This window comes from Pipra filicauda, unplaced genomic scaffold, assembly GCF_003945595.2.
Source record: "Pipra filicauda isolate LSUMZ 115617 unplaced genomic scaffold, ASM394559v2 scaffold117_size3949168_pilon, whole genome shotgun sequence".
NCBI lineage: Eukaryota > Metazoa > Chordata > Aves > Passeriformes > Pipridae > Pipra > Pipra filicauda.
Window position 1 is genome coordinate 2250067 of NW_024103629.1, and position 19486 is coordinate 2269552.

The 19486-nt window shown below is 40.7% G+C and overlaps 1 protein-coding gene across 8 annotated transcripts in view; it reads left to right on the forward strand.

The window, feature by feature from the left end:
- The first annotated feature begins 167 nt into the window (after positions 1 to 167).
- Positions 168 to 19486, forward strand: part of YAP1 (Yes1 associated transcriptional regulator) — a 90675-nt gene continuing 71356 nt past the window's right edge. For 3 of the 8 annotated variants that reach the window (XM_027739064.2, XM_027739066.2, XM_027739065.2), the window contains exons 1-2: positions 168 to 749; positions 3747 to 3994. In XM_027739064.2, coding sequence (XP_027594865.1) covers positions 426 to 749; positions 3747 to 3994 — 572 coding nt within the window. In that variant the 5' untranslated portion in view covers positions 168 to 425. The remainder of the gene's footprint in view (positions 750 to 3746; positions 3995 to 19486) is intronic. The other 5 variants (XM_027739062.2, XM_027739060.2, XM_027739067.2 and 2 more) reach the window with 4 other exon arrangements.

Consider the following 19486-nt stretch of genomic DNA (forward strand, 5'->3'; position numbering starts at 1 on the left):
GCCCCGCGCCGGGAGCCTCCCGTGCGGGAGGCGGTGCGGGCGGGCGCGCGCAGAAGCGCGACGAGGCACAAGCTGCCTCTGTCGGATACGGTGCGGGCGGGCTCAGGAGGGGCGGGGCCGGCGGCGGAGAGTGAGTGATTCGGGCGGGCGTAACTGCGAACTTTTGTTTGGTGTGTTGTGTGAGTTAGTTTCCGCCGCCGGGACAGAGGCGCCGGCCGGGCTGGGCCGGGCTCGGGGAAGCGCCGCACGGTCAAAGTTGTTTTGCCAGTTGCTGCGGCCGGGTCGGTCTCCCGACCGAAGGGTGAGAAAGTACCGGCGACAGAAGGACGAGCTGCGGCCCGGGGAGCGGGGCATGCGGGGCTGGGAATCCGGGCTCTGAGCCGTCGATCCCCGCCAGGGAAGTGCCGGGGGGTCCTGACGGAGCCATGGATCCCGGGCAGCCTCAAGCGCAGCAGCCGCCGCAGGCAGCGCAGCCCCCGGCCCCGCAGCAGCAGCAGCAGCCGCCGCAGCCCCCGGGCGCGGTGTCGGGGGCCTCGGCCGGCGCGGCGCAGCCCCCGGGCGCGGGGCCCCCTCCGGCGGGGCACCAGATCGTCCATGTGCGGGGCGACTCGGAGACCGACTTGGAGGCGCTGTTCAACGCCGTGATGAACCCCAAGGGCGCCAACGTGCCGCACACGCTGCCCATGCGGCTGCGGAAACTGCCCGACTCCTTCTTCAAGCCGCCCGAGCCCAAGGCCCACTCCCGCCAGGTGAGGGGGAGCGGAGGAGGGGCCGCTTGCGGGCGGGCGGGGGCCGGCGGGACGGCCCGGCCGAGCTCCCTCTCCCTGCCGCCGCCGCCGAGCTCCTCCCGGGGGAGGCGTATGGGGGAGGGGGCCGGGGCGGGAATCTGCGGGGCCGAGCGGGGCGGGGGGCGCCCGGCCGGGGCTGCCGGGGCGCTCTGTGCCGCCCGCCGGAGGAGTGTGTCCCCCCATCCCTTCATTTGTTCTTCCCCAGGAGCGGGGGCGCCGCGCGGCCCCTGTCGCGCCTCTCGCGCTGGGACCTGGACGGGGATCCGGACGGGGACCGGGGCCGGGACCGCGGCGGGCGGGCGGGCGGGCGCTGACGCCGTCCCAGTGTCCGGCGGGGACATCCGCTCCTTGGCTTTCTCGGCTTCGCCGGGACCGCGGCGGTGGGGGTGAGGCCCTAAAACTTGGGAGAAAACGCTTTGCTTGGAAGACGGGGAGAATTTCTCTCTGCGGTCCAATTCCCTGCCTTCTGTGAAGGGGGGGTGATGAGGCGGTGCCAAACCTACACCCCCCCGCCCCGTCAGACAATATGGATGTGGCTTTTCCACCATTTCGGCACTGCGCCGGGTAGAGTAGGATTAACCCTTTCACATAGAGACGCACGCACATCCGAAGTTAATTTCAAACTGAGCCAGACATCAGGTGTGACGGCGTCGAGGGTCCGACCGGGCGCACCTCTCGCATCCCGGGAGTCGCTGGACTCGGACCTGTGGGGCCTCGGCCGTGCTAGCCCGGGCGAGGGAGGGATGCGGGGCAGGGCCGAGGAGGGAGCGGGGGAGGGATGCGGGGCAGGGCCGGGAAGGGGGGGCGGGGCGGGGCAGGGCCGAGGGGGGAAGGGGCGATGCGAGGGCAGGGCGGAGGAGGAGCGCGGTGGGGGATACGGAGCAGGGTCGTCCCTCGGCCTCCGGGAGCGTTTCGTCTTCAAGCGGAGGGAGTTTTGTGCCAAGACCTAAATGCTGGTGTAAATACGGCTGAAAGTTAACGTTTAGGCCGCTGTTACCAATTTTTTGGCAGGAGGCTGTGCCTGCCTACTCGAGTGTTATTAAGTAATGAACTTTGTTGCTAAGCTATAAAATAGGTTTTATTATTGGCTATTGTCACTTTATCTGTGTAGCCAGTAAAAGTGAAACTCGCTGTGTGGACTGTTGCCTGCTACCCTTGTTGTTAAGGGTCTGTCAACATTTCCATTATTAAACTTCTGTTTTGAAGGATTTATAACTTGACTTCTGAAGTTCATTCCAGGCTGAACCTTGGCACGTTCTCTCCCAGCCTAGGAGTTAATTCATTTTCCAAATACTCGAAAAATCAGTCTGGCCTTCATATACCAAGACTGAAAAGAAAATCGAAAGGAGTGGAGATGAGTTGCTTCTGTAATTTTGCTAGCTTCTGAGTTGCAGACCTTTAATAACATACTGAATTCCAGCAAAGAAAAAGGATTTTATGTACAGTCTTTTTCCAACTTGAGCAAATCTTATCGCAGTTCCATTGTGTACAAATCTGAATAGGTAGACATTCATCTAAAGCTTGGTGTTGTGTTTTGTTAAATACAGTAACTGCAGTTAAGTAGCTATCGTGTTTGAAATGCACTTAACGTCTGTGATGTTCCTACAGCTTGCACTTTTAAGCTTAGCCTTATCTTCTTTGTGTATGTTACTCTTCATCTGCAATGCATATTTAGTTGGATCACTGTTCCTTGTACCACTCGGTGGTTGTTAAAATATAAACTTGAAGCCAAAGAATCATTTGCTTCACTGTGGACTTTTAAAATACGACTATTTTCACTTTCCTTTTTGTTTAGTTGTGCCACAAAAACATTCTCTTTAAAGAAAAGGTCTTTCATTTTCTGCAGTTTCCCCTGATTCTCAGGAATCAAGATGCCACAAATTCAGTTGATTTGCTACTCGATATTTTTTTAAAATGTAAATGCAAGCTAATTCGTTTCCAGTTGAATACGTGGAAGTTCACGTGTGCTTGCATACAGATGGAGTGAAGCATAATTGTCAGTCTCCATAAGAGTGTGTAAGTGGGGCCTCACATATGGTGCAATACCTTGTGTAGAGAGGTGTGACAAGGGCTGATACATGCATTTCATTATGGGTATCCATGTTGTTCTGCTGTATCTATAAAACCAGTTAATTGGCAAATATATTTTAAAAAGCCATTTTTACTTCAATCAGGTCTTCAGAGCTGCCTTTTCTGTTCCATGGTGGATCTGTATTTACTACTGGCAAGGACATTCTTTGTGCTTGTAACTGATGGCTCCAGTGAATGGTTTTGTGAATCACTTCAGATTGACTGGTTCAACCATTTCCTGAAGCTTTGCTTTGGATAAAGCATGGACAGACTCTTTAAACCCTCGAAAGCGTGGATTGTTAGGAAATTCTGTGTTCAGTATTTTCGTATATGTTTTCTTTATGGTTGAATTCGTGAGTCTTCCTCCATTGGACCTCACTGCTGCCAGTTGGCATTTCTCTATTGCTTTTCTCTTTGGATAATCTTTTAAACCCTACAGAGGGTCTGTGTGTGGGTGTACTTGAACCCCCACACCCCTCTTTCAAAAAGAGTGGGAAATTACCTCCTCCAGTAGAAAGCGGGTTTGATGGTGGTGAGTGGGTGCAGTCCAGTAATGAACCACTCTATAGTGTATGAGGTCTGCTGACTGCGGGCAGGTTTTTTTCTGAACCCTGCACCAAGGAGTAAGAGTTGTAGTTTTCAAAGTAAAACTAAGGGCGCTTAGCACATACTTAGTGGTAATAGGTCTTGACTAGGGCTTTTGTGATGCTAATTAACCAGACTACTTGGAGGCTCTCTTGAACGGCATCAACTGGAAAATAAGCAGAATTTAGAATGACTGACTTAAGAATTTCTCCTGAAAGGTTCATTTAAAGCGAAATGTTATTTGACAGCTGCATTTCTGCTGAAATATAAGAATTTTAATGGGAATAATTTCACTCCTGGCAGGCTAGCACTGATGCAGGGACAGCAGGAGCCCTAACCCCACAGCATGTCCGAGCTCATTCCTCTCCAGCATCACTGCAGCTGGGAGCTGTTTCTCCAGGGACGCTTACACCCTCTGGAGTAGTGACTGGACCTGGAGCTCCATCTTCTCAACATCTGCGCCAGTCTTCATTTGAGATCCCTGATGATGTACCTTTGCCACCAGGCTGGGAGATGGCTAAGACACCATCTGGACAGAGATACTTTCTTAAGTAAGTAAAATTTCTTTTCAGTTAGCTGTATCTCTGGTGCTTGTTGGGATATATTTTATACTTTTTTTACAGTCTTTGAATTTTAGTAAATTTCATTGTGTTTAAAATATGTATTTCTAAAAACATGCTCCTAATTTGAAGTAGGAGAGCCTACCACTTTCGTACTTCTCCCGTATTAACTCTCTGCTGTATCTAAAAACTTTATGATACTCTGTGAATATTCATCTTACCTTAATCTTAGCTGAAGAATGTTATCGGTTGTATTGTCTACTAACAATCAGTGAAGCGCACATAGTGATTTTTAAACAATGTGACGTTTGGATTTGCTGAATCTTGTCAGAGTTGTCATGGAGGTCAAGATACATTTTACTTCATTTTTATAATACAGATGTAAAAATATAGAGTAACTTTAGAAACTGTTCTAGTGACTGTATATCAAGACTTTTTATCTCTTGATTTAGAACAGTTGTGTAACTACGCAATCAAAATGTTTTTGCCTACTCTCTATTCATGAGGAAATTAATATATGTGTTTGAGTGCAGTATTTGAGTCTGTAACTTCTCTACATTTTCTGCAGTGAAATGGAAATTAACAGAACTTGTAACATTGTTTCATGCTCCTACAGCTGTAGCTTTTTCACACAGTGAAATTAGTATCACCTCTCCTATAACTGAAGAGAGGTTACACATGCCAGCCATCTGACACCTAATCCATAAGGGAGCATTTTCTTTTATTCTGCACAGTTTTCTAAAACAGCAGGAGCTTGTCCTTCTCTTTCTGAGACCATAATTTGCCCTCAAATATTTTGGTTATATTTTAAACTTTTTATTTAACTGCAAGTCTCTAAATAACCCATTATATGTCATTTTCAGGGCCGGGATAGGCAACGCTGTGTTACTTATATAAAACTCGTTTCAGCCAAGAAAAACATCTTTATCCCTACCTTTCTTGCGTAGACATTGTCATTTATATGTGCATCTGATTGAAGTAATTGAGTTTGTAGCTTCAAAAACAAACTTACCTTGTCTTCAATGAAAGTGGAACTTGCAGAACTTTTTAAAAATGTGTTTTGTTCCTGTAGGGGTGGCGTTTCCATACAGAGAAGTTAGCTTTTTTTTTTTTAACCAAAAAGAGGTTGCAAATGTCTGACATTTGAGTCTGAAGGTTGTTTTTTGAAAATAATCATTCTCTGTCAGGAGCATGAAAATAAGCATTAGCTATAGAGCCTGAAGATGGGATATTTTCTAAAAAATCAGCATGTTCTAGAATGTGAACTTTTCAGCAGGCACAAGTAGAAGTTTTTTTTGAACTGTGTAAGTTTATGCCGTTTGAGAACTGTAGCTCATTGGACCTTGAGGAAAGAACAGACTGTTTTGAAATAAAAAGCAAACTTTGTTTTGACTGTATTAGTGAGAGCTCTTAAAGAGCAGCTTATAAAGCACAAAAGATAGATATTTGATTTTTAGGTTTTACTGCCACAAGTGCTTGTTTTTGATAATGCTGTCAAATTTACAGAAAAATGGAACAGTTTAAGAGACGAAAAATGTCTTCATGCTCTTGTAATAAATTTTTTTAATTATGCTCATTCAGGTGAAAGCAGAGTGAAAGATGCATTCTTGGAAAGCTTTTTCTGCAGTTTGATTATTGCCACAAAAAATCTTTTCCTTTTTTCTGCAAGTTTTTTTGTCCTTTCTTGGTGTCCTGGTATCCATTTCAAAGGGTCAGGTTTCAGCAAGAACAATAAAGAGCCTGAGAGTGGAAAGTACACACAAGTCTGGCAAACTCATCTGCATGAGCAAGATCGTTTGTTCTCAAGCAGACATCCAAAGTAAATGATTGAAAGAGCTGCTAGCTGTGAAGGATGTGTCTTGAAGGGGAAAGGAGTGGAAACAAACCATATTGTTAGGAAGAAAAATAAAGGCTGTACTTTTTGAACCTCTCCCTGCTGGGTCCCATGCTGACCCTGGGAGATTTTAAACAGTGTAATAGGCTGTTTTCTTTTGGCTTTCCTTGGGTGATACTGTGGTATGGGAGAGTCTAATGAGGACAGTTCAGAAGGCTCTGTTCACACTTAAAGAACATGTGTTGTTCCTTAAAGGTTGCTTAACTCTATCTACAGGTGAGATCCACTGAGATCATTGGAGTTCATGAAGATTTGTAAAAAGCATTTCAAGACTTAGCAAAATGTTTGCTCTGTATGTGTAGGAAGTCTAAAGAAATGTAAGAATTAGCTTTGAGTAGCAAGTTTGTATATTAAAAGGTTTTTTCAGTGTTGAGTGATAAATTCTATCTCACATCTATAAGCCTGTTAAAAACTAACATCTTGCTTAGTTATACCTTAAACATTTGCTTGAAATGTGAATACTAAGATTTCTGATTCTAAATACATTTAGAGTGGTTCCTTCTACCATATGCAGATTTCTGGTGTCTTTTCCAAGTATTCAGCTTTTTGTTTTTTTGGGGGTTGGCTGCACCGCTTTTTGTTTCCATTTGCTCTGTTCTGTAGCCACTCCACGAACAGTCTGGTAACCGGGCTCTAGAAGGATCTTTGCCGAATAGGCAACAATGTTATATTTTTTCCAGATGTCAGTAAGCCTTATGGTTATAGTTATCATAATATACTACGGTGCAAACAGAATAAAATAAAATTGAGTACTGTACTTAATACACTTTGTAATTACAGTCACTTCCACTAATCGATGGGTCAAGTACTGCAAGCATTAGTTTGTGCAAAGAAATGAAAGTAGTGTATGTGGGAGAGAAAACATTTAATCGCCTGTGTGTGCATATATATATATATACACGCACAGAGTTATTTGGCCATGTATTTTATGTACACACCCCACATATCCGTAAATATTAAAAGAGGGTGAGAGTGGTAGTGTAGGGTTTGAACCAGAGCTACTCTTATAAATTAGTCAGTCAGCTAGATAAATAGACCCCTTTAGGTGTGAATGCCCAACATATGATTTACCAGAATTCCACTCATTAATGTTCATCTCACTGTTATGAGCAGTTCTGCTGCGTATAATTTTCCATTAGTGATGATTTTGAGCCATGAGTTAAGGCCACTACTATACAGCTGGTAAAACTAATCCTATTTCTTTACCGATACTGCTCCTTAAATTGAACTCATCAGTTAAGACTTGCCTAGTTAGTAAGTGGTCAGATCTGACTCATCCCAGCACTGCTGTGTGGTAGCTTTAGCCCATTCTTAAACATGCAGTATAAAAGCCGTGCTTGGTTTGTGTGGTGATGTCAATTGCATTGCTTTTTAACCGCTTCCTGTTAGCCAGCTGCTGGTTGACATTTTGGTGAACTATGGAGAAAGATAGGGGATCGCTCTCTAGGCAAAAGATAATATGCCATGGGAGTAGCAGGCAACTACTTGCAGAAAGAAAAAATAAGTTTTGATTAATTTTAGAGTTACTCTTGTATCATTTTAGCTTAGAGTTATGCTTTTAATTCTTACAAAGCTTGTCTAATACCGCTTCTTATGTTGTAGTGTGAGGAAAAGTTAACTGATTGTCCAGCAAACAAGTCTTATAATTATTTTTCCTACAGGAAGTAGTTCTTGCAAGCAGTTTATCAACAACTTCCTATTTTTTTTTCCTATGAAGTGTTGAATGACTTCCTGAAGGAGGCCAAGGTGGTTTTCATTAGTATCTGTGGGTGTGTTTGAGGTGTTTACCCATCTGGCAGAAACCTTAAAAATAGATTTCTGTTAAGCATTTCTTATGTGCTCCATACAGAGGTATGGCTTTGGACATTATGAAATGAGATCGTTTAAGACAACCGGGAAGTTTGTTGCTGTGCTTTTACTTTTTTTTTTTTGTTTAAATTTCCTCATGTCACACATGAAAAATACCCAGTGCTGCTGTTAAATTTCTCTTTCATCCCGTTTTTGCACCTGACTGGAGCCACCCACTACACCAATATCATCTGCTCCCCTCCTCCTCCCCACCTCACCAAAGTAATCTTAGTCTTCAAGGACAGAAGATGTTTATTGGAAAAGCTGCAGCCACAGTTAATTATTTTATTGAATACCTTAATTTATTGGGGAAATGCATATTCAGATTCATCAGTTAATGTGAGTTCTTGTGCTTACAGTTCAGTCTAGTTGGTCAGTAAAATAACGGTATTGTTGGAAACCAAAACTGCAACCACTGGTTTTGATGTATTTCTCCACTTTTTCATGCTTTTTGTACTGAAAAGTAGTTGAAGATGTCTGTTTGCTAAATTTTATTTGTAATATGTCAAGTTAGTTGCATTTTTATATTGATTTGACTGTTTAATGTAAGATTGAAGATCTACCCAAAAAAAGCCATAAAAAATGGGCACTGTCGGTTTTGGAACATAGCTTAAGAAAAGAAATATTATTAAAACACTTTTGAAGTAAAGCTTGCTGTAATATAGTTTTGGCAATTTAAGGGGGGTTTTTTGTCTTGGAAGATGGTCATAGTACTACCAAGTGTATATTTTTCTTTCTGTCTCTTACTTTGAGGAGTCCTATGAAAGAACAGTAACACAAGCTATTTGGAATTTGCAGTTGTACTAAAGATTTCTTTGTTTTTAAAAGGGCCGAGGAAGAATAAGGGCAAACCTGCCTTATTTGTTTTACCACTGAGACCGAGTTCAGAGGATGATGAAAGTACATACTCAGCCCAGTATGAATTCAGAGAACTTGCAGTCAGTTTTGCTTGATGGGCATCAGTGAAAGCAATTGCACACAGTACTTTGCTTGGGTTTGGTTTTTATTTTGCTTAAGAAAAATTGTAAATTATGATATCCATGCATTCAATACCCTACCGTACAAGGTGATTTTATAAGGCTAATTCCAAAAGCAGTTTAATAGATGTTTTATAGATGTGATTTCAGGTAAACCAGAACTATATCTTGTGGTTTTTGCTAATGTATCTTTCTCTTATTTATAGGCATCTTGACATTTATTATCTTCAGAAGAAATTAGAACTGGGGAAAATATAGAATCTCTGGCACTTAACTGGAATAATTAAATTATCTCTGAGGACTTTTTTTTTTTTAAATTAGCTGTTGATCTGTACCTTTCTTTTTCCCACAGATTTTGTCTTTCATGTATTTCTCATAAAAATACTCTCTGTGCTTAATAATGTCTGATTTTTAGTTTATGTGTTGTGAATGCTTCATGCTGTTTTATAGCAATGCTTTCCTATCTCCTGAATCGAATTTGAGATCAATTTTATCTTACTGGTGGTCTGAAAGATATGGTATTATGTTGAAAGCAATAACTGTGACCAAGATCTATTAACTTATATTTTATAACAAAAAATTCCAAAGTCTCTGATCAGTACTAAGAGTCTTTGGATACATATTTAATCAGAATTTCATGTTTAAAAAGATATACTTTTGCCATTCTGCATATGAAATATTTTGTCAGATTATATTTGGTTTAAAGTATTAGCATCAAGCTCCGTGGGTGCAGTTACGCTGCTGTGGAACCACTTTTGTTTTCTCAGGTCTTGACTTCTTCTAAAGACAAACAAGAATTTGATATTTCAAGATGTGCGTCTTCTGAACTCTTATCCTTTCGCCTTTCTTCTTCTGTATGCTGAGGATGGCAAAGAACTGTGGGTTTCCTAGTAGTCATCTGGTTTGTAGCATAGGGTAATCTATAAACCATCACTCACATCATGGAAATTCCTACTCAGTAGAAAGCAGTAAAATAATAAAACGATGTTAATTTGAAAGTTCCCATGAAAGTAAGACCAGGCACTACCCCACCATTTTTTTTGCAATAAATTCCTAATGGATAAATGCAATGGAACTGATCAGTGGCATATGTGAATAAAATCATACCCACTTTTACAAAATTCATCTCTCGCTGTCTTATCTTTCCTTTCTGGAAATGAAAAAAAAAACCCAGTAGCTTTAAAATTCTAAATATAAAGCCTCCATTTACAGTTTGCTCAGTTTCCTTCTGCAATTGTGGCACAACAGCTACAAAGTTTTAAAAGCTGACACAGCAAGTAAAGTGGATTTTTCACTCAGTTTATCAATTTTTAGATTAGACTCTCAGAGAAAGTAACTTATTAGCACTGGTAATGCCGAAATATATAATTGCAGGACCTAAACTGGGTCACATATAAAATTAAAGCAGAGTTCTTAGTTTGCTCTCAAAGAAGCATTTTCACAAATCAGACCTAAGCACTTAGGGGACGATGCCCAGGAGACCAAGATGTGTTGTTCAGGGTCGAGGTAGAAGATTAACCGTTATAACTAGTCTGAGTTACCAGCAATTTCTTTCAGGCTCTTGACACCTCCCCTCTGCAACCAACCAAAGAAAAAAAACAAAAATGAGGTAAACAGCAATAGAGATCTGCCAGCTAAAACTAGGATGTTTGTCTTCTTTTTATACGTGGCCAGACCACTGCATGTGTTTATCTTCGTAGCTGGGAACAAATTCAGATGATGTAATTAGATTTACTTTAGCCTTTCAAAACTGATAGCTCCTCGGTTCCCCTATTAATTTCTGACCATGTGTTTTCATACATTCCAACATATTTGCATTTATTTGTACAATTCACATATCTGATTAGCTGTGGAACTGTCACTTTTTGAGTAAACATTGTTAACTTTTATAAAGTGTGGTTTTTTTCTTTTCCTTTTTCTTTCTTCCTTCTCGCCCTCAACAAGCTGTGAGTGATTATGTTAAAGCCAATATTTACATGACTCAGTTTCTCATGTAAATGCTAAAGAAAATTTCACTTCCTTGAGTGCAGGAAATTTCCAGATTTCTGTGAGTAGCAGTTCTCTGGCAGGTGCCCCTGGGATATGGTCAGGATACCATGTATTTTACCCAAGAGAGAGACAGAATTGTCCATAGGGGAAATGTGATAGCATGGGGCTTAGCATAATGGGAAACAAATTCTTGGGAGAAGACTGTCTATTGGAATGTTAACAGGTAGATGCCATGTACTCACTGTACATACTCTCCCAAACAGCTTGTTAAACCTCATTTTGATGTCAGTCTCTATTGGGAAATTTACCACATGAACTGTATTTTTTGTTAAGCGTTTGAATAGGAATCTACAGTGTGGGGGAAGTTTGTCTTTATTATGAAAATGGTACCTCATAGCTATTTTTTGGTAAAAAAAAAACCCTGGAGTTTTATTTGGAGAACGAAAATTTTAGTTAGGCGTGACTAAGCTGTGTTGCTGTTTCATGGCCTCCTGAAGTGCTTCTTGGAGTCTGTTTTCTGGGATTCACTCTGCTGGTGTTTTATTTGGCTTTTAACTAAGTTACTTCAGACTGTGTTTCAGGCAAGTATAGTTAGCTTTTCTGAATTGCTGGCTAAATCAAGCTAATAATATAAAGTTGCCTTGTAAAGTAAGACTTTTACCAGTATACTGCCTGTCAGTCATGCCAGTTGCCAAGGAAACAAAGCTGTCTTGAAAGCAGTCTTGGACTTTGCTTTAATTTGGCTAATGAGACTTTGCTGCATCATAGTAGAAGACTAGATCCCTTTTGTTGAGTCTCTGACATGCTGTTTGGTAACTTAGATCGGTGTTAGTGGCTCAGTGTAGTTACTGATTATTACGTGGAGGTTGCAAAGCCAGTTTTTTTTCTGCTGAACTGTTTTATAGGAAAGTCAGCTAAAGGTCATTTACTATTGCTGGTTTATCTCCAATGAGTTCTGATTTATTGAGAACTTCGTTGAAAGTCTGCACTACGCAGATTTGTTTAAATAGTGTTGCTACTTTAAGGATGCCTTTCCCTTTCTGATTACCTATTGCAATTGAAATGCAACTGAAGTGGCTCTCACTTCTCAGTTATTTTTTTCTAATTTGTTGTACCTACTTGAAAAGCTTGGTTGACAAGTCCTTCGCAATTTTTTTGATTCCAGCATTTTGTGTAGTCTCTTTAGAATGGTGAAATACAGAGTAAAAGAGAAATTTCTTTCTGTGCTAACTATGCTGATGGTATAGTTAATATAGTTGATAGATCTAAATGTCCAATGAACTTGTAATTCAGTAGTGATTTTTATTTACAAAATCTTTGTTGTTCTGAGAGCAGCTTTGCATGAGTTAAGGGTTTGAAATGATATGTACTTAAAAAGATGTGATCGGAACTATAAAAGGCTGTTACAAAATTACTTGGAAGAGTGTTCTATGTCCAACTTTATAGGCCATTTTTGTATACATATTTGAAAAATACCTATATATATATATATATGAAAAACATGTTTGTAGAAAAATGTGGTTTGATTGGAGTTTAGGTCTCTATTGACTTCTGTGATGGTCTTTGGGTCAGGATGAATTATACTCATTTAACACTAAAATGTTTTAAATCCTTCCAGTCTTCAGTGAAAACAGTTAATAGCACATTCCATGGTTACAGGGCTTTGTACACAAGGGCCTGACTAAGCTAAAACTGCCTGTGTTCTAGTTACTGTATGGATAGATTTTTGAGAGCTTTTTGTTATGCTACTGTTGACATAATTATGTAACCAGCAGTGTGGAGCTGTGTTTCATTTTCATACCTTCTGTCCCTAAACACATGCACACTTAATTTCTATCTGTGTGTATCACTTCTGGCCCTTTCATAATTGGTATGTCAGGTTTTCACTTTTTATGAGATTCTAATTCTAAAACTATTCTAAAGCAGACCCAATTTTTTGGAAGCAAAAAATTACTAGGTAACAGAGGGCAGGAACTTTCAGATTTGTAGTACTGGGAGAGCTGTTAATATTTGTGCTTGTGGGGGTTTGCTGTTGGGCTTTTTGCTTGTTGTTGTGTGGTTTTTGTTTTTGTTTTTTTTTCCCTTCTTCTTCCCATAATGACTAATAACTGGGAAAAAAACAACTATTGGATATTTCACAGCATCTTGATAAGTTAGGCCTTGGTTACGCATAAGGAAGAGAAAATGTGAAACAGACCTTAGCATAAACAGTTAGTTAAGAATTAACATTTTAGCATCCTTGTTACCAAGGTCAAAGGAAGTCTTGATTACATACTTTAAAAAAATAGTTTGCAATTCAAAATTGTCCCCATTTTTTATTATGCTGTCAGATGGGTCCTGACACGATCAACTTTGTATTATACAAATTTGTTGAGGAACTTGGACAGTTCATTGTTTTCTTAATGAATTAAATTTCAGTTGTATGTGGTAATATCTTTAGGAAAACAGAATCTTAATTCAGTTTCATAATTGTGGTACCCATTTTCCAACTTTTGTTTTTAACGTTACATTGGAATAGGGAGCAGGGAACATAAGGGAGACTTGTTTTGTTTTTTTTTCTTCTGGTGCAACTATTTGTGTGGCTTTTGCTGAGGGCTACAGTTTGAACCCTGTTTATGCTGTGATGGTGGGCAACTCAGAGATTGTGTGTGAACTTTAATTGATTCCTTCGCTCTGCAGTCCTTTTGGAGTAGGAGTGTAGACTCTGGTTTGTGCCAAGCTTTGCCCTTTCAAAATGGCCTCAAATGCTTGCTCTGTGAAACTTAAGGGGGAGGATTTTAAATGGTTTCCAAGCCAAGGTAACAGCTAACTTACCAAATAGTTGAAGGAGTTGCAATAAAGTGAAAATTATAATGGATAAATTTTATGTAAATCAGTTTATGGGAAGTCTTTTATCCTTACAAGAAACCACTGAGTTCTTGTTTTGTGCATGCAAACATGCATATATGTTTGTGTGAAATTTATTTGAAATAAGGAGATTCTGGTGTTGATGCTTCTTGCTTTGCCAGGATCTGTGCATAGTTTGCCTATAACTTTGTAAAATTGTTTTTATGAAAGACATAAGCAAATATACAATTTTGCAAATGTGTACGGCTCTTTTACTTCCTAACTAGTTGAAATACCTAACTTATCTCTGATTTCTACAGATAAATATATTTGATCATTGTTGCCCTTCCAGCAGCTGTGATATGAAGTACATATGAACTGAATGTAATCATTCAGTTACATACCCACTGTCAACTAAAATTTTCCAGCTCCACCTACCATATGTAGGTGAATATGCACATATTGTCCCTCTTCATTTAGTCAAACTGCAAGACACACCTTTAGTAAAAGGTGTTCTTTTATTATATATAATGCAGTTCAGTTTCTGACTTCCAGCTAAAAATCTGTGTCGTGCAAGTTGCAGAAAAATAAGTAAGATACAAATTCTTGTAAGCAATTACTTAATCAAACTGATTACTCCAAAAAGTGCTACTAAACTAATATATACAGACTACAGTGCAGTGGCAACTGGTGCTGTCACGCTGTGCTTCATAGAACAGCCCTTTCGTTTGCACTTCATTAGGATTAATAGCTTTCCATTTAGGTTGATATAAATCTTACATACCATTTGAGGCAGCATTTCTGCCAAAGGAAAAATGTTTATTTGTCAAAGCTATTAAGGTCATGCTCCTGCCCAGCGTTCTAGATCAGCTCTAGTGGATCCTACAGCAAAGCTGAACTGCACGATCAGATGATAGTGTTGTGTTGTTTCATATAGTTATCTTTCTGACTAACACGTTTGAAGTATACTTACAATGATCAATTGAAGGAAAAAATTCAGATGATAATGTGAGGTTGATATGGAGATAAAAAATAGGAATACTGGCAGTAGGGAGGTAGTAGAAGTAGCTGTACTCTTCCTAAGTCTTCATCCGCTGTTCTTGATAAGATGTTCAGTTTTAAAACCTAACAACTGCTGGGCAATGCCAGGTTTGTTTTTGTTAAGAGAGCTTGTTAGCAGCATTGCTTTAAACTGCCCATACTGGTTCAGACCAAGTGCCTGTCCAGATCAGTATCTTGTTGCTTGCTAGTAGTGGTCTTGAGCAAATTTCTTGGAAAGACAAAAACAGGGCAAGCATATATGATATTCTTCTCTGAGAACTCTTACAACTGTCCTCCAAGACTTGTGCTCTCTCCCTTTGAGCCCATAGAAATTTCTAGCACCTGCTGCATGCTTTGACAAGGAGTCTCACTGGTTGTCTTGTCTGCTGTGTGAAGAAGCACATTTAATCTGTTCTAGGCTTGGCTCTCAGCAGCTGCATTCAGTGGTGCCCAGTTCTTAATTTGGAAGTGACAATAAATAGTTGGTGCATATTTGTTCTGCTCATGATTGATATCTTTTCCTTGGGAAATTATTTCTTTTGAAACTTGAGGAATCTTAACCTGCTGGGTCTTCCTGGGATAGAAACTTTTTTCAAATATCTCTGCAACCCTTCTTTTTCATATCATTAACTCATGCCTCTTCCAGTTTTTGTTATTTTTCAAATGAAAGGTTAGGAAATGAAAGGTTAGGAATTTTTTACAGCATTTGCCATTCTGAACCTTTCACCTAAAAAATACTCAAATTATTCCTTCTGCTGCTTGTCCTTCTACTCTATATAGCTTCCCTCCCCGCCCCCCCCAAATCTTTGGGGGTTGTTAGGAGTTAGGAGTTGACTCAGAGCAAATTTGTATCATTGGGAAACTGTGATGCTGCTGCTCCTCCTCCTTAGATAGATCCTAGTGCATAGGCCCTGTGGAAGTTGACCAAAGTCCTACCTCAGGTGCAAAAGCTGCTAATTCCTCCCTCCTAGTGGTGTATTTTCTTGGTTTTAATTTCTTATTGGTAACTGTTCACGTCGTATCAGGACCTATCTTCATCTTGTTTGTTGTTTTTCTTTTTTTTGTAAAAACCAACAATACTTGGTGTTCCTGATCAGACCTTGTAGTCGCTGGTTTCTGGAACTTAATGTCTACTATGATTGCTGTGTCTTCAGAAGTTGAGCCTTCTGTATGAACTTTGGGATGCAAATACTTCTGCTGATGCATTCACCTTGAAAGAGAGAGGTCATTTGCACTTGCTTACTGCTTATATTTGGGAGCTGCTCCAACAACATGGAAGTATGCTGGTGTGCTAAAATGATGTGTATGTGCTTTAAAAAAAATCCTAGTGAGATTAATTTCTAGAACAAAATATGTTGTGGATGATAGTACATGTGTACGCAGGTCTTTAATCGAATGGATATATGATTACAGAAGTAAGCAATGCCAGCATATTTGGAAGATGGTTTGTTTCTTCATATACTCAGTTCCAGTGATGCTGAAAGAATGTCCATCTCAACCTTGTTTTGGAACTGTAATTTCATATTTACTAAGTTTTGTTACAAAATTTTTTCTGCCAATACCATGCTTCACTTCCTAGTATCTGAGTATCAGATGCTTACGCTATATTTTTCTGTGTTGTGCAGCATATCTACATATCACAACAGTTCAATAACCAAAAGAAAAGTATTTGGCTCTCCAAAATTGGGATTTTTTGAAAGTTTGTCAACCAGCTGTAACTGATTTTGTGATATTGTTTCAAATGTGGCAATTAGTTAATGGATAATAAGGGACAGTTGTCTGAGTCTGAAAAACACCTGAGTGGTTAGCTTAGTGGAAGCTTTCTTCTACTAGTCAAGGCTGATTAATTAATTAATTGTGCATAGGATCTTCAGGATAAACACAGCTGTTGGTGTCTTTCTTATTATCTAGCTGTCGTAATACTTAGTGAAGGTTATCCATCCAACCTTCTGCTGAAACCACAAATGTTGCTAAAGCTAAATCAAGTCAGAATTGACTGTTGAGCCAAGTCTGGAAAACCTCCAAGGATGGAGATAACCACACCCTCCCTTCCTATTAATATACTCCTTCAGAAGCTGATTTCTTTGCAGCAGAGCAAAATATCTAACGTTGCTCCTGATGGGCAGCTCACACCTACTGATTTTGTAAATGGGCTGAAGTTTCTCTACTAGCCAAAAAAAGGAATATCATGCTTTAGGTAGTTTTCTTAGGATTAAAAAAAAAAAAGAGCAGTGAAGAAACTTGCTGTATTGGTTTGCATGTGAAGATTTTGGTCACGTGGGGGGACTACAGGGGCGACTTCTGTGAGAAGTTACTAGAAACTTTCCCTATGTCTCACAGAGCCAATGCCAGCTGGCTCCAAGATGGACCTGCTGCTGGCGAAAGCTGAGCTCGTCAGTGACAGTGATAGCGTTTCTTGGATAATGTATTTAAGAAGAGGGGAAAAACTGCTGCAGAAAGCAGTAGCTGGAGAGAGGAGTGAGAATATGTGAGAGAAACAACTATGCTGACACAAAGGTCGGTGAAGAAGGAGGTGGTGGAGGTGCTTCAAGCACTGGAGCTGAGGTTCCGCTGCAGCCTGTGGTGCAGACCATGGTGAGACAACTGTGCCCATGCAGCCCAAGGAAGTCAACGGTGGAGCAGAGACCAACCTGCAGCCCCTGCAGGATCTCATACCGTAGCAGGTGGATGCCCGAATGAGGCTTCTGGCAGGACGTGGGACCCTGTGGAGAAAGGAGCCCTGGAGCAGGTTTGCTGGCAGGACTTAAGACCATGTGGGGGACTCACGCTGGAGCAGCCTGTTCCTGGAGGACCGTGGGAAGGACCCACACTGGAACAGTTCATGAAGAACTGCAGCCTATGGAAAGGACTCACGTGAGGAGTGAGTGAAGGACTGTGTCCCATGGGAGGGACCTCACACTGGAGCAGGAGTCCTCCCCGTGAGGAGGAAGGAGTGGCAGAGACAGGGTGTGATAAACTGACTGCAACCCCTGTGCCCTTGCACTGCTGTCAAGGAGGAATTAGAGAAATCAGAAGTGAAGTTGAGCCTAGGAAGAAGGAAGGGTGTTTTTTAGATTTTATTTCTCATTGTCCTGCTCTGATTTGATTGGCAGTAAATTAAACTTGTTTCCCTGCATTGAGTGTGTTTTGCCTGTGATGGTAACTGGTGAGTGATCTCTCCCTGCCCTTACCTCAGCCCATGAGCCTTTTATTATGTTTTCTCTCCTTCACCCAGCTAAGCAGGGGAGTGATAGAGTGGCTTTGGTGGGCACCTGGCAACCAGCCAGGGTCAACCCACCACAGTTTCTCAGTCTGTTTCATATGCATAAGTTAGTCCTGTGTTGTGACATCCCATGTACCATCTTACACTGAGTAAGTTCTCCAAATGACTGTGCTGTACTCTGCAGTCTTGCATGTATTCAGTAATTCATCCAGCGATTTACCTTCCTGGAATACCTGGTTTATGTATATCAATTTTCTAAGTTATTGCTTGCTTACAGTTGTGATCATATTTATGCAATTTCTTTTAACTTGCATGAAGCTCTGACAGGCTACTGGATGTGCAATACAGTAACAACTTTTCAGCTAGCACATGACATGGTTCCTTAAATGATCTATACACTGAGTGTTTAGTCATAATAGCAGGGAATCCTATTCAAATAGAAGAAATTGCTGCTTGTATATGAAGTCATCCTCCATATTTGTACTCTCAGTGTACTGTAATTACAAGTTTCTCAACAGGATAGAACAAGAATAGAGAGGTAGATAGAGTAGAGAGAAACATACTTCCTTTGGGAAAGTGTGTCTTTTCATGTAATTTGGTTTTGCAAAGAAGTCTTACAGTGCTAACTTCCCAGCTGATTTCAGTAGTGTGCCTATAACATTAGCTGATACACAGGTAGGGGCCTTTTATCAGCAGTGGTACTCCCTGGCTCTTATTGCTACAGTTATTCTTAATTTTTCCCTGTAAGTCAGTTGTTGGACAACTTGTCATGGCACAAGGGGTGTGAATAAGTAAAGTCATGGGAAGACAGCAGAGCATGATGAAGTTGAAGATGTTAGAATAGGTTGCGTTTGAAGAGTAAAAGCAAGCTCTGTTTATAAACTTTGGGGCAGCCTCTCTGAATTTTGTAGCTGAAGCTTCGCTGGCATAGTTCCTGGTGTAATTATGTCATAAGCCATACATCAGTTTTTTTCTGTGATGATGTTTTATCAGTTGGATTTGTTCTCTGATCCAGGTCATGGTGTGACTACTCAGAGGAGGAAGTAGAGATAGACACTTCCTGAGAATTAATTAAGCCTTAATTCAGTGATGCCACTAAAGAGAGTTGCATGTTATTCCATCTGACATCAGAATCTGTTTTTACTTTTTTGCCAAAACAAGCCACTATTCCATGAAGCATTTCTGATGGGTTTTAGTATTGCTCATCTAAAATTCAATATAATCATAAACCAAATATTTTATGTTCTTAGAGCCTTTAAAATAATTTGTACAATATTGCTGACCTTTAGGAGAACTAGTAAATTATGCAATCAGTTAATAAATATTATTTATTTATCCCTTCACATTTTTAGTAATATTTTACTATAAGACCAAATACAATTTTGGAGCCCTTTTCTTTTACTTTTTCATTGCACTTGGGATATACTGAAGGGGATTGGGGATTTAGAGGAACGGCTTGTTGGTTGTGTGGTAGGGTGTGGTTTTTGGTTAGGGGTTTTTGGGGGAGAGTGCCTGTGTGTATTTTATATAATCTGTTTATTTTTTACATTTGCTGTCAATACCATTCTCTGCAGTTCAAAATCATATGGTTACCATTTCCTGTAGACAAATAGGTGGATTTTATATTGCTCCATTCCGGGCAGCGTCAGTCAGGATTTGATCCATTTGTTTTGTCTGCAATAAAT